Source organism: Oncorhynchus mykiss, chromosome 27 (assembly GCF_057628025.1).
Source record: "Oncorhynchus mykiss isolate SJ-2025 chromosome 27, ASM5762802v1, whole genome shotgun sequence".
Taxonomy (NCBI): Eukaryota; Metazoa; Chordata; class Actinopteri; order Salmoniformes; family Salmonidae; genus Oncorhynchus; species Oncorhynchus mykiss.
The window spans coordinates 50,473,807-50,489,609 of record NC_143048.1 but is presented as its reverse complement, the minus strand read 5'-3'; the positions used below and the strand labels follow the sequence as shown (position 1 = coordinate 50,489,609).

At 46.8% G+C, this 15,803-nt stretch overlaps 1 protein-coding gene across 1 annotated transcript in view; it reads right to left on the bottom strand.

Annotated features, from left to right (window-relative positions):
• Positions 1-15,803, bottom strand: part of trpc6b (transient receptor potential cation channel, subfamily C, member 6b) — a 75,265-nt gene that overhangs the window by 56,869 nt on the left and 2,593 nt on the right. The window contains exon 2 of the mRNA XM_090224051.1: positions 467-1,232. Coding sequence (XP_090080177.1) covers positions 467-1,232 — 766 coding nt within the window. The remainder of the gene's footprint in view (positions 1-466; positions 1,233-15,803) is intronic.

Below are 15,803 nucleotides of genomic sequence, written 5' to 3'. Positions count from 1 at the left end.
AACTTCAGACAGGCCTGGATATGTACTGGTTTAAGCAGGGGGACACGTCTGGCACTGCAGGATTTGAGTCCCTGTCCCTGTTTGAGGTTGTGGACAGGTGTCTTTTATACTGATAACAAGTTCAAACAGGTGCCATTAATAGAGGTAACGAGTGGAGGACAGAGGAGCCTCTTAAAGAAGAAGTTACAGGTCTGTGAGAGCCAGAAATCTTGCTTGTTTGTAGGTGACCAAATACTTATTTTCCAACATAATTTCCAAATAAATTCATTAAAAATCCTACAATGTGATTTTCTGGATTTTTTTTCCATTTTGTCCATCATAGTTGAAGTGTACCTATTATGAAAATTACAGGCCTCTCTCATCTTTTAAGTGGGAGAACTTGCACAATTGGTGGCTGACTAAATACATTTTTGCCCCACTGTAACTGAATTATTTGATGGGGCGAGTCATGCTCCCATTGCAGTACCTTAAACTCCTTCTCGATGTTAGCCAGGACAGCCAGCTCGTTGCTCAGCTCCAGAGCAGCCATCACAGGGTCTTTGCTAGAGAGAGACATGTAGGCTGGGCTGGCCAGCCCTTTATAGGCGTTGATACGGGACCGAGAGTGGCTGAACGAGTCATGCTTCTGGTGGTAGCTGCAGGTGCCACACTTACAGAGGTAGTCGTGTGGTCGCTCAATAATGGCATCCTTCCTCAGGAGGATGTGTACTACCTCGTACTCATGGCAGTGAGAGGCCAGGATGATGGGGGTGATGTCATGAGAAAACCGTGTACCATCCTCGTCATAGGAGAAGGAGTCGTCTTGTGTCTCTGCTCGGCCAGGACTGTTGACGAGCCTCCGTGTGTCTGCGAAGGCCCTGTGACTCAATATTGCCTCCACTATCCTAATGTATCCTTTACTGATTGCCAACAGTAGAGCATCCCCTATCCTGGCCAGATTATCCTTCTTCAGTAACAGCTCCGTAACCTCTAGATGCTCGTTGGCCACCGCCAGCTGTAATGCATTCTGGCCCATGTAGTCCACACAGTTGACGTTGAGTTCAGGAAGTTCCTCCAGCATTTTGCGGACCCCGGGGATGTTGCCGTACTCCGCCGCGTCCAGGAAGCGCTCCTCGGTCAGGGATAGGCTGGCTGAGCGGGCGCTGAACATGTAGGCCGGCCCCCGCATGCCCAGTCTCCGTGTCTTGGCCAGGGTCTGTCGTAGCATGGTGTGACGGTCCTCATTGATCCATCTGAACATCCAAAACATACAAAGACAGTTAGAGGCTGGTTAATGGTAGCCTGGACTCTCAAGTCAGAGAGAGTTAGAGAGGCTGGTTAATGGTAGCCTGGACTCTCAGGTCAGAGAGAGTTAGAGAGGCTGGTTAATGGTAGCCTGCACTCTCAAGTCAGAGAGAGTTAGAGAGGCTGGTTAATGGTAGCTTGGACTCTCAGGTCAGAGAGAGTTAGAGAGGCTGGTTTATGGTAGCCTGGACTCTCAAGTCAGAGAGAGTTAGAGAGGCTGGTTAATGGTAGCCTGGACTCTCAGGTCAGAGAGAGTTAGAGAGGCTGGTGAATGGTAGCCTGGACTCTCAGGTCAGATAGAGTTAGAGAGGCTGGTTAATGGTAGCCTGGACTCTCAGGTCAGAGAGAGTTAGAGAGGCTGGTTTATGGTAGCCTGGACTCTCAGGTCAGAGAGAGTTAGAGAGGCTGGTTAATGGTAGCCTGGACTCTCAGGTCAGAGAGGCTGGTTAATGGTAGCCTGGACTCTCAGGTCAGAGAGAGTTTGAGAGGCTGGTTTAAGGTAGCCTGGACTCTCAGGTCAGAGAGAGTTAGAGAGGCTAGTTTATGGTAGCCTGGAATCTCAGGTCAGAGAGAGTTTGAGAGGCTGGTTTAAGGTAGCCTGGACTCTCAGGTCAGAGAGAGTTAGAGAGGCTGGTTTATGGTAGCCTGGAATCTCAGGTCAGAGAGAGTTAGAGAGGCTGGTTTATGGTAGCCTGGAATCTCAGGTCAGAGAGAGTTAGAGAGGCTGGTTTATGGTAGCTTGAAATCTCAGGTCAGAGAGAGTTTGAGAGGCTGGTTTATGGTAGCTTGAAATCTCAGGTCAGAGAGAGTTTGAGAGAATGGTTTATGGTAGCTTGAAATCTCAGGTCAGAGAGAGTTTGAGAGAATGGTTTATGGTAGCCTGGACTCAGATATATTTTTATTTAACTAGGCAAGTAAATTAAAAACAAATTCTTATTTACAATGACAGCCTAACTAACTGTATGTTCATACTGCAGCCTTCTAAATAACTATGTTCATACTGCAGCCTTCTAACAGTAACTATGTTCATACTGCAGCCTTCTAACTATGTTCATACTGCAGCCTTCTAACAGTAACTATGTTCATACTGCAGCCTTCTAACTATGTTCATACTGCAGCCTTCTAACTAACTATGTTCATACTGCAGCCTTCTAACAGTAACTATGTTCATACTGCAGCCTTCTAACTATGTTCATACTGCAGCCTTCTAACTGTAACTATGTTCATACTGCAGCCTTCTAACTAACTATGTTCATACTGCAGCCTTCTAACTGTAACTATGCTCATATTGCAGCCTTCTAACAGTAACTATGTTCATACTGCAGCCTTCTAACTATGTTCATACTGCAGCCTTCTAACTAACTATGTTCATACTGCAGCCTTCTAACTGTAACTATGTTCATACTGCAGCCTTCTAACTGTAACTATGCTCATACTGCAGCCTTCTAACTAACTATGTTCATACTGCAGCCTTCTAACTGTAACTATGCTCATACTGCAGCCTTCTAACTAACTATGTTCATACTGCAGCCTTCTAACTAACTATGTTCATACTGCAGCCTTATAACTAACCATGTTCATACTGCAGCCTTCTAACTAACTATGTTCATACTGCAGCCTTCTAACTAACCATGTTCATACTGCAGCCTTCTAACTGTAACTATGTTCATGCTGCAGCCTTCTAATAGTAACTAAGTTCATACTGCAGCCTTCTAACTAACTATGTTCATACTGCAGCCTTCTAACTGTAACTATGTTCATGCTGCAGCCTTCTAATAGTAACTAAGTTCATACTGCAGCCTTCTAACAGTAACTATGTTCATACTGCAGCCTTCTAACTAACTATGTTCATACTGCAGCCTTCTAACAGTAACTATGTTCATACTGCAGCCTTCTAACTAACCATTTTCATACTGCAGCCTTCTAACATTAACTATGTTCATACTGCAGCCTTCTAACTGTAACTATGTTCATACTGCAGCCTTCTAACAGTAACTATGTTCATACTGCAGCCTTCTAACTAACCATGTTCATACTGCAGTCTTCTAACTAACCATGTTCATACTGCAGCCTTCTAACAGTAACTATTCATACTGCAGTCTTCTAACTTTGTTCATACTGCAGCCTTCTAACAGTAACTTTTTTCATACTGCAGCCTTCTAACTAACTATGTTCATACTGCAGCCTACTAACTATGTTTTATACTGCAGCCTTCTAACTATGTTCATACTGCAACCTTCTAACAGTAACTATTTTCATACTGCAGCCTTCTAACAGTAACTATGTTCATACTGCAGCCTTCTAACTAACCATGTTCATACTGCAGCCTTCTAACAGTAACTATTCATACTGCAGCCTTCTAACTAACTATGTTCATACTGCAGCCTACTAACTATGTTTATACTGCAGCCTTCTAACTATGTTCATACTGCAACCTTCTAACACTAACTATGTTCATACTGCAGCCATCTAAAAAGTAACTATGTTCATACTGCAGCCTTCTAACAGTAACTATGTTCATACTGCAGCATTCTAACAGTAACTATGTTCATACTGTAGCCTTCTAACAGTAACTATGTTCATACTGCAGCATTCTAACAGTAACTATGTTCATACTGTAGCCTTCTAACAGTAACTATGTTCATACTGCAGCCTTCTAACACTAACTATGTTCATACTGCAGCCTTCTAACTGTAACTATGCTCATACTGCAGCCTTCTAACTAACTATGTTCATACTGCAGCCTTCTAACTAACTATGTTCATACTGCAGCCTTATAACTAACCATGTTCATACTGCAGCCTTCTAACTAACTATGTTCATACTGCAGCCTTCTAACTAACCATGTTCATACTGCAGCCTTCTAACTGTAACTATGTTCATGCTGCAGCCTTCTAATAGTAACTAAGTTCATACTGCAGCCTTCTAACTAACTATGTTCATACTGCAGCCTTCTAACTGTAACTATGTTCATGCTGCAGCCTTCTAATAGTAACTAAGTTCATACTGCAGCCTTCTAACAGTAACTATGTTCATACTGCAGCCTTCTAACTAACTATGTTCATACTGCAGCCTTCTAACAGTAACTATGTTCATACTGCAGCCTTCTAACTAACCATTTTCATACTGCAGCCTTCTAACATTAACTATGTTCATACTGCAGCCTTCTAACTGTAACTATGTTCATACTGCAGCCTTCTAACAGTAACTATGTTCATACTGCAGCCTTCTAACTAACCATGTTCATACTGCAGTCTTCTAACTAACCATGTTCATACTGCAGCCTTCTAACAGTAACTATTCATACTGCAGTCTTCTAACTTTGTTCATACTGCAGCCTTCTAACAGTAACTTTTTTCATACTGCAGCCTTCTAACTAACTATGTTCATACTGCAGCCTACTAACTATGTTTTATACTGCAGCCTTCTAACTATGTTCATACTGCAACCTTCTAACAGTAACTATTTTCATACTGCAGCCTTCTAACAGTAACTATGTTCATACTGCAGCCTTCTAACTAACCATGTTCATACTGCAGCCTTCTAACAGTAACTATTCATACTGCAGCCTTCTAACTAACTATGTTCATACTGCAGCCTACTAACTATGTTTATACTGCAGCCTTCTAACTATGTTCATACTGCAACCTTCTAACACTAACTATGTTCATACTGCAGCCATCTAAAAAGTAACTATGTTCATACTGCAGCCTTCTAACAGTAACTATGTTCATACTGCAGCATTCTAACAGTAACTATGTTCATACTGTAGCCTTCTAACAGTAACTATGTTCATACTGCAGCATTCTAACAGTAACTATGTTCATACTGTAGCCTTCTAACAGTAACTATGTTCATACTGCAGCCTTCTAACAGTAACTATGTTCATACTGCAGCCTTCTAACAGTAACTATGTTCATACTGCAGCCTTCTAACAGTAACTATGTTCATACTGCAGCCTTCTAACAGTAACTATGTTCATACTGCAGCCTTCTAACTATGTTCATACTGCAGCTATCTAACAGTAACTAGGACTCCCCACACACAGTATTGGAAGGTTATGGATTCACATTCACTACTACATACACTATGTGTATGAGCGATATTGTCTCTTGTCCTTTCCCCTCCCCTCCTCCTTTCTCCTCTCCCCTCTACTCCTCTCTATTCTCTCCTCTCCTCCTTTCCCCTCCTCTCTATTCTCTCCTCTCCTCATTTCCCCTCCCCTCCTCCTTTCTCCTCTCCCCTCTACTCCTCTCCATTCCTCTCCCCTCCCCCCTCCTCTCTATTCTCTCCTCTCCTCCTTTCCTCTACCCTCCTCCTTTCTCCTCTCCCCTCTACTCCTCTCCACTCCTCTCCCCTCCCCCCTCCTCTCTATTCTCTCCTCTCCTCCTTTCCTTTCTGGACCCAGGATACTGGAAAGCTGTGGTCAAATACATGTAATTACAGCAAGGAACTCCAAGATGAGTATATCAAACATCAATCCCCATTATATATGTCACAATGAGTATATCAATCGGGGCGGCAGGGTAGCCTAGTGGTTAGAGTGTTGGACTAGTAACCGATAGGTTGCAAGTTCAAACCCCCGAGCTGACAAGGTCATTCTGCCCCTGAACAGGCAGTTAACCCACTGTTCCTAGGCCGTCATTGAAAATAAGAATTTGTTCTTAACTGACTTGCCTAGTTAAAAGGTTAAAAAAAATTTTAAAAATCATCAACCCCCGTCACAATGAGTATATCAACCCCCATTATATAGGGTATGTACGTCACAATGAGTATATCAAACATCAACCCCCATTATATAGGGTACGTACGTCACAACAAAAGCAGTAGGAACATACGTTGAATTATTTACTGCACTTTGGGAAGGGTACTTAAAGACAGACCAACTAGACGTACCATCTCTCTGAGATAATTGCATTTAGAAATTACATAATTGTGTTTGAGGTCGCGAGGTAAGACTACTGCTTCCGTATGGAGGAAGACAGCTGGACGGATGGTGGTTAGGCCAGGATGGATGGTTCTACCTCCCACTCAGAATACATTGGAGTTCAACACCCAGGACTTCACTGGTCTGATCCAGTCTGTTTGTGCAACTGCTCTGTTTGATCATTGTCATGCGGAACAGGTTGGAGAGCTCCGTTCGAGAACTGTAATATCCTATGTTTGTTTTTTTAATCTAGGTCTTATCTCATTTCTATCAGTAGGAAATGCATACAAAGCTCTCCCTCACTCTCCATTTGACAAATCTGACCATAACTCTATCCTCCTGATTCCTGCTCACAAGCAAAACCTCAAACAGGAAGTACCAATGACACGCTCAATACAGAAGTGGTCCAACGAAGCGGATGCTAAGCCACAGGACTGTTTCGCTAGCACCGACTGGAATATGTTCCCGGGATTCATCCGATGACATTGTAGAGTATACCACCTCATTCAACGGCTTCATTAATAAGTGCATCACCGACGTTGACTCCACAGTGACAGTACGTACATATCCCTACCAGAAGCCATGGATTACAGGAAACATCCGCACCGAGCTAAAGGGTAGAGCTGCCGCTTTCGAGGAGTGTACAACTAATCCAGACACTTAAAATAAATCTCACTACGACCAACAACAAGCCATCAAACAGTCAGAATGTCAATACAGGACTAAGATTGACAAGCAACAGTGAACCATGCATGAGAGCACCAGTTGTTCCGGCCAACTGTGTGATCTCGCTCTCTGTAGCAGATGGGAGTAAGACATTTAAACAGCTTAAAATTCACAAAGCTGCAGGGCGAAACGGATTACCAGGACACGTGTTCAGAAGGTGCGCTGACCAGCTGGCAAGTGTCTTCACTAACATTTTCAACCTCTCCCTGACAGAGTCTGTAATACCTACATGTTTCAAGCAGATGCCCAAGAATGCCAAGGTAACTTGTCTAAATGACTATCGCCCCATTGCACTCACATCTGTAGCCATTAAATACTTTGACTGTCTGGTCATGGCTCACATCAGCACCATGATCCCAGACACTCTGGACACCCACTCCAGTTCTCATACCGCACCAACAGATCCACAGATGAAGCCATCCTATTGCTCTCCACAATGCCCTCTCCCACCTGGACAAGAGGAACACCTATGTGAGAATGCTGTTCATTTGAAAACAGCTCAGCGTTCAACACCATAGTGGCCTGCAAGCTCATCACTAAGCTCAGGACCCTGGTACTGAACACCTCCCTCTGCAACTGGATCCTGGACTTCCTGATGGGCCACCCCATGTGGTAAGGGTAGATAACAACACAACTACATCTGCCACGCTGATCCTCAACACAGGAGCCCCTCAGGGGTGTGTTCTTAGTACCCTCCTGTACTTTCTGTGACCGTACATGACTCCAACAGCATTATTAAGTTTGCTGACGACACAACAGTGGTTAGCCTGATCACTGACGACAATGAGACAGCCTATAGGAAGGAGATCAGTGACCTGGGAGTGTGGTGTGAGGACAACAATCTCTCCCTTAAGATCAGTAACACAAAAAGAGCTGATCATGGACTTCGGGAAACAGAGGGCCGAATACGCCCTCATCCACACTGACAGAGCTGTAGGGGAGTGGGTCTTCAGCTCCAAGTTCCTCCACAGCACTAAAGAATTATGTTTTCGACACACCCAACACAGTCATGAAGAAGGCATGACAACACCTCTTCCACCTCAGGAAGCTGAAAAGATTTGGCATGGGTTCTCATACCCTCAAAGTTCTACAGCTGAACCATTAAGAGCATCTTGACAGACTGCATCACCGCCTGGTACGGCCACTGCTTGGCATCCGACCGCAAGGAGCTACAGAGGGTAGTGTGAACAACGCAGTACATCACTTGGGCCGAGCTTCCTGCCATCCAGGACCTCTATACCAGGCGGTGTCAGAGGAAGGCCCTAAAAAATGTTCAAATATTCCAGCCACCCAAGTCAAAGACTGTTCTCTCTGCTACCACACGGAAAGCGGTACCGATGCATCAAGTCTAGAACCAACAGGACCCTGAACAGCTTCTATCCCCCAAGCCATAAGACTGATAAGTTGTTAGTCCAGGTTAACTACCTGGACATCACGTTGCTGCTACAGTTTTTATTATCTGGCCTGCTGTCTAGTCACTTTATCCCCACCTATATGTACATATCTACCTCAACTACCTCGTACCCATCGACTCGCTACTGGGCCCCATCGACTCGGGACGGGTACCCATCGACTCGGGACGGGTACCTATCGACTCGGTACTGGTACCCATCGACCCGGTACTGGTACCCATCGACCCGGTACTGGTACCCATCGACTCGCTACTGGTACCCATCGACTCGGGACGGGTACCCATCGACTCGGGACGGGTACCCATCGACTCGGTACTGGTACCTACTGGTACCCATCGACTCGGGACGGGTACCCATCGACTCGGTACTGGTACCTACTGGTACCCATCGACTCGGTACTGGTACCTACTGGTACCCATCGACTCGGGACGGGTACCCATCAACTCGGTACGGGTACCCATCGACTCGGTACTGGTACCTACTGGTACCCATCGACTCGGGATGGGTACCCTGTGTATATTAGCATTGTGAACGTATTCCTTATGTTGTTACTGTGGTTATTTCTATATGTTTCTCTCTGCATTGTTTAGAAGAGCCCATAAGTAAGCATTTCACTGTTAGTCTACACCTGTTGTTTACCAAGGACCAGTCAGTCAGCATTACACTGTTAGTCTACACCTGTTGTTTACCAAGGACCCTTCAGTCAGCATTTCACTGTTAGTCTACACCTGTTGTTTACCAAGGACCCATCAGTCAGCATTACACTGTTAGTCTACACCTGTTGTTTACCAAGGACCCATCAGTCAGCATTACACTGTTAGTCTACACCTGTTGTTTACCAAGGACCCATCAGTCAGCATTACACTGTTAGTCTACACCTGATGTTTACGAAGCATTCGACAAATACTACTTGTAGATTATTACATTTTTTTAAGTTGGCTGTTCAGCGGTATTGGGGAATGGGATAGGACTTGAAATGTGTAGGCAACAACAATACCACACTGCTAACGGTGTATAGGACCAGGCTAAAATACAAGGTTGATATCTGATATTGTAACTGAATATATAGATCTCTCTCTCTCACACAGACACACACACACACACACACACACACACACACACACACACACACACGGGAAGTCAGTGATTTCACAATGACAGACACAGTCTGGTGGTTGAGGGAGGGGACCCTATTCCCTACATTGCGCACTAAGTTTGATCAGAGCCCTATGAAACCTATTTCCTACATAGCACACTGCCAGAGCCCATGGATCCTGTTCAAAAGTAGTGCACTATATAGAAAATAGGCTGTAATTTGGGACGCAACCATAGTCTGGGGGCGGAGCAGAGAGGGGGCCCTAATTGTGCAGGTCAGATACCAGACCAGACATGATTTTAAAAAGCCAGAGAGAAGAGAGAGACTACCTATATCAGAATGATCAAAGTGCAGGGGATGGTGGAAGTACCAATCTCAATTTAAAGCAGCTCACATATATTGTCTGGCCCTGTACTGTCTAGTTCCTGTATCACTGATATAGTCTGGCCCTGTACTGTCTAGTCCCTGTATCACTGATATAGTCTGGCCCTGTACTGTCTAGTCCCTGTATTAGTGATATAGCCTGGCCCTGTACGGTCTAGTCCCTGTATCACTGATATAACCTGGCCCTGTACGGTCTAGTCCCTGTATCACATATATAGCCTGGCCCTGTACGGTCTAGTCCCTGTATCACATATATAGCCTGGCCCTGTACGGTCTAGTCCCTGTATCACTGATATAGCCTGGCCCTGTACGGTCTAGTCCCTGTATCACATATATAGTCTGGACCTGTACGGTCTAGTCCCTGTATCACATATATAGCCTGGCCCTGTACGGTCTAGTCCCTGTATCACTGATATAGCCTGGCCCTGTACGGTCTAGTCCCTGTATCACATATATAGCCTGGCCTTGTACGGTCTAGTCCCTGTATCACATATATAGTCTGGCCCTGTACTGTCTAGTCCCTGTATTAGTGATATAGTCTGGCCCTGTATGGTCTAGTCCCTGTATCACTGATATAGCCTGGCCCTGTACGGTCTAGTCCCTGTATCACATATATAGCCTGGCCCTGTACGGTCTAGTCCCTGTATCACTGATATAGCCTGGCCCTGTACGGTCTAGTCCCTGTATCACATATATAGTCTGGCCCTGTACTGTCTAGTCCCTGTATTAGTGATATAGTCTGGCCCTGTACGGTCTAGTCCCTGTATCACTGATATAGCCTGGCCCTGTACTGTCTAGTCCCTGTATCACATATATAGTCTGGCCCTGTACTGTCTAGTCCCTGCATCACTGATATAGCCTGGCCTTGTACTGTCTAGTCCCTGTATCACTGATATAGTCTGGCCCTGTACGGTCTAGTCCCTGTATCACATATATAGTCTGGCCCTGTACGGTCTAGTCCCTGTATCACTGATATAGTCTGGCCCTGTACGGTCTAGTCCCTGTATCACTGATATAGCCTGGCCCTGTACGGTCTAGTCCCTGTATCACATATATAGTCTGGCCCTGTACTATCTAGTCCTTGTATTAGTGATATAGCCTGGCCCTATACGGTCTAGTCCCTGTATCACATATATAGCCTGGCCCTGTACGGTCTAGTCCCTGTATCACTGATATAGCCTGGCCCTGTACTGTCTAGTCCCTGTATCACTGATATAGCCTGGCCCTGTACGGTCTAGTCCCTGTATCACATATATAGTCTGGCCCTGTACTGTCTAGTCCCTGCATCACTGATATAGCCTGGCCTTGTACGGTCTAGTCCCTGTATCACATATATAGTCTGGCCCTGTACTGTCTAGTCCCTGCATCACTGATATAGCCTGGCCTTGTACTGTCTAGTCCCTGTATCACTGATATAGCCTGGCCCTGTACGGTCTAGTCCCTGTATCACATATATAGTCTGGCCCTGTACGGTCTAGTCCCTGCATCACTGATATAGCCTGGCCTTGTACTGTCTAGTCCCTGCATCACTGATATAGCCTGGCCCTGTACGGTCTAGTCCCTGTATCACATATATAGTCTGGCCCTGTACGGTCTAGTCCCTGTATCACATATATAGTCTGGCCCTGTACGGTCTAGTCCCTGTATTACTTAAGATAAGCATTTTCTTTAATTGGATTTTTGGGCTGATTTCTCCCTTTTGAGCAGCCGGTAAAACACACAATTTGTTCATCATGCGTCATAATTATGGATTTCAGTTTTTCCTGATCAAGTGACCTCACCAGGAATTAGTTTAGGACTCTAATCAGAAGCCCAGTCCATTAGACATGACCAGAATTAACTCAGGACTCTAATAGGGGATTGGTCAAGTCCTGTGGTAGCTGACTGCTCCCTGATCTGAGCCTGCTCCCTGATCTGAGCCTGCTCCCTGACCTGAGTCTGCTCCCATACCCGAGCCTGCTCCCAGACCCTAGCCTGCTCCCTGATCTGAGCCTGCTCCCAGACCCGAGCCTGCTCCCAGACCCTAGCCTGCTCCCAGACTCTAGCCTGCTCCCAGACCCTAGCCTGCTCCCTGACCTGAGTCTGCTCCCAGACCTGAGCCTGCTCCCAGACCCTAGCCTGCTCCCTGATCTGAGCCTGCTCCCTGATCTGAGCCTGCTCCCTGACCTGAGTCTGCTCCCATACCCGAGCCTGCTCCCAGACCCTAGCCTGCTCCCTGATCTGTGCCTGCTTCCAGACCCAAGCCGGCTCCCTGATCTGAGCCTGCTCCCAGACCCTAGCCTGCTCCCAGATCTGAGCCTGCTCCCTGATCTGAGCCTGCTCCCAGACACTAGCCTGCTCCCTGACCTGAGTCTGCTCCCATACCCTAGCCTGCTCCCAGACCTTAGCCTGCTCCCTGACCTGAGTCTGCGCCCAGACCCTAGCCTGCTCCCTGATCTGAGCCTGCTCCCTGACCTGAGTCTGCTCCCAGACCCGAGCCTGCTCCCAGACCCTAGCCTGCTCCCTGATCTGAGCCTGCTCCCTGATCTGAGCCTGCTCCCAGACCTGAGTCTGCTCCCAGACCCGAGCCTGCTCCCAGACCCTAGCCTGCTCCCTGATCTGAGCCTGCTCCCAGACCTGAGCCTGCTCCCAGACCCTAGCCTGCTCCCAGACCCGAGCCTGCTCCCAGACCTGAGGCTGCTCCCTGATCTGAGTCTGCTCCCAGACCTGAGCCTGCTCCCTGATCTGAGTCTGCTCCCAGACCTGAGCCTGCTCCCAGACCCAAGCCTGTTCCCAGACCGAGCCTGCTCCCAGACCGGAACCTGCTCCCTGATCCGAGCCTGCTCCCAGACCGGAACCTGCTCCCTGATCCGAGCCTGCTCCCTGATCCGAGCCTGCTCCCTGATCTGAGCCTGCTCCCTGATCTGAACCTGCTCCATGATCCGAGCCTGCTCCCTGATCCGAACCTGCTCCCTGATCCGAACCTGCTCCCTGATCAGAGCCTGCTCCCTGATCTGAACCTGCTCCCTGATCTGAGCCTGCTCCCTGATCCGAGCCTGCTCCCAGACCTGAGCCTGCTCCCAGACCCGACTCTGTTCCCAGACCCGAGCCTGCTCCCAGACCGGAACCTGCTCCCTGATCTGAGCCTGCTCCCTGATCTGAGCCTGCTCCCTGATCTGTTTGTGCTCTTGCTTACTCCATTGCTCCTTGTCAAGCCAACATGTTTTCCATTTGGAATGACAATATAAGCCAAGGAATTGGCATAATAATACAAGCACTCCTGCTATAAGTGTAGCCCAACTATATTTGGTCATATGCACACCCGGCCTGTCTAATGTGTAATGGAAGAATAGGTTTGGAAGTACTGTGCCTTCAGAAAGTATTCATACCCCCTTGATTTGTAACATGTTGCATTTTCCTCTCACCCATTTCCACACTATACTCCGTAATGACCAAGTAAAAACATGTTTTTAGAAATGTATTGAGAATTAAATACATAAATATCTAATTTACATAAATATTCACACCCCTGAGTTAACACACGTTAGAATCACCTTTGGCAATGATTACATCTGTGAGTCTTCTTTGGGTAGGTCTCTAAAAGATTTGCACACGTGGAATGTACAATATTTTTCAAATTCTTTAAAAAAAATATTTAAACTCTGTTATATGTTGGTTGTTGATCATTGCAAGACAGACATTTTCAATTCTTGCCATAGATTTTCAAGCTGATTTAAAACAAAACTGTTACTAGGGTAACCAAGTGTGCTCTCGACGAGGATGGCTGTGTAGATGAGGAGCTTCATCGAACTCGACACTAAAATTGATTTTGGCAACAATATTTACCCATTTTGGGGCATAGTGATACGCATACAAGTGAAAGACAGATTTTTGTTTCAACCAAACATTACACATGTCTAACCGGGATAGCTGCAAACCACAGCGCATAAAGGATTCACTGCAGGCACAACTGTCCAAGCTTAGCAAGAAAATGGAGGCTACGGGCCAGCAAAGCCAGACACTGCAACTTGCAAGCCCACTCTGACCTTTCTTGCCTCCAAAAATCTGAGAAATGAGTTTGTCCACTAAAGTTGACAAGGCTGGGACTATGTCCTCAGACTATTCTAAAGTTGACAAGGCTGGGACTATGTCCTCAGACTATTCTAAAGTTGACATGCCTGGGACTATGTCCTCAGACTAATCTATAGTTGACATGGCTGGGACTATGTCCTCAGACTATTCTAAAGTTGACATGCCTGGGACTATGTCCTCAGACTAATCTAAAGTTGACAAGGCTGGGACTATGTCCTCAGACTATTCTAAAGTTGATATGCCTAGGACTATGTCCTCAGACTATTCTAAAGTTGACATGGCTGGGACTATGTCCTCAGACTATTCTATAGTTGACATGGCTGGGACTATGTCCTCAGACTATTCTAAAGTTGATATGCCTAGGACTATGTCCTCAGACTATTCTAAAGTTGACATGGCTGGGACTATGTCCTCAGACTATTCTATAGTTGACATGGCTGGGACTATGTCCTCAGACTATTCTAAAGTTGACATGGCTGGGACTATGTCCTCAGACTATTCTAAAGTTGACAAGATTGGGACTATATCCTCAGACTATTCTAAAAGGAGGTAAAGAACAGAGGATGGCATTCAAACGGATCTAACATCCACTTCATTCTGCGTTTTCCTGCTATTGTGTCTGTCCAGAAACAGGAGGGGCTAAACCAGGCTGGTACCAGATGGGAGGGACAAAACTAGGCTGGTACCAGATGGGAGGGACAAAACCAGGCTGGTACCAGATGGAAGGGAGGGGCTGAACCAGGCTGGTACCAGATGGAAGGGTGGGGCTAAACCAGGCTGGTACCAGATGGAAGGGAGGGGCTAAACCAGGCTGGTACCAGATGGAAGGGAGGGGCTAAACCAGGCTGTTACCAGATGGAAGGGAGGGGCTAAACCAGGCTGTTACCAGATGGAAGGGAGGGGCTAAACCAGGCTGGTACCAGATGGAAGGGAGGGGCTAAACCAGGCTGGTACCAGATAGAAGGGAGGGGCTAAACCAGGCTGTTACCAGATGGAAGGGAGGGGCTAAACCAGGCTGTTACCAGATGGAAGGGAGGGGCTAAACCAGGCTGTTACCAGATGGAAGGGAGGGGCTAAACCAGGCTGGTACCAGATGGAAGGGAGGGGCTAAACCAGGCTGGTACCAGATAGAAGGGAGGGGCTAAACCAGGCTAAATCAGGCTGGTACCAGATGGAAGGGAGGGGCTAAACCAGGCTGTTACCAGATGGAAGGGAGGGGCTAAACCAGGCTGGTACCAGATGGAAGGGAGGGGCTAAACCAGGCTGGTACCAGATGGAAGGGAGGGGCTAAACCAGGCTGGTACCAGATGGAAGGGAGGGGCTAAACCAGGCTGGTACCAGATGGAAGGGAGGGGCTAAACCAGGCTGGTACCAGATGGAAGGGAGGGGCTAAACCAGGCTGGTACCAGATGGAAGGGAGGGGCTAAACCAGGCTGTTACCAGATGGAAGGGAGGGGCTAAACCAGGCTGGTACCAGATGGAAGGGAGGGGCTAAACCAGGCTGGTACAGATGGAAGGGAGGGGCTAAACCAGGCTCGTACCAGATGGAGTCTGGGGCCTGTGGGGGAGCCCTGGCTCAGAATATTTAGCACAGTGAGTCCACTGCTGAAGGACCTCCCCACTGTTAGAAACTCCAAAACATTGTGGGGTAAATTGCACAGAGTTGGACGTTGGGACCAGAAGAAATCACCTCAGGCCCCTCTGTGGCACAATAAGTGTATCCTAATTGGAGGTAAACCATCCTTTGGGAACCGTGGTAATATGTAGGGATCACTTGTCTGTTGGCTCTATTTAACCGTATTAAGCTATTCTTAAACTTGGCCCAGATTTCTAATAAATATAATCTGCCACAGGATCAATATTGGAGTCCTCTCCAATTGCAAAGTCTTTGTCAAAATGGCTG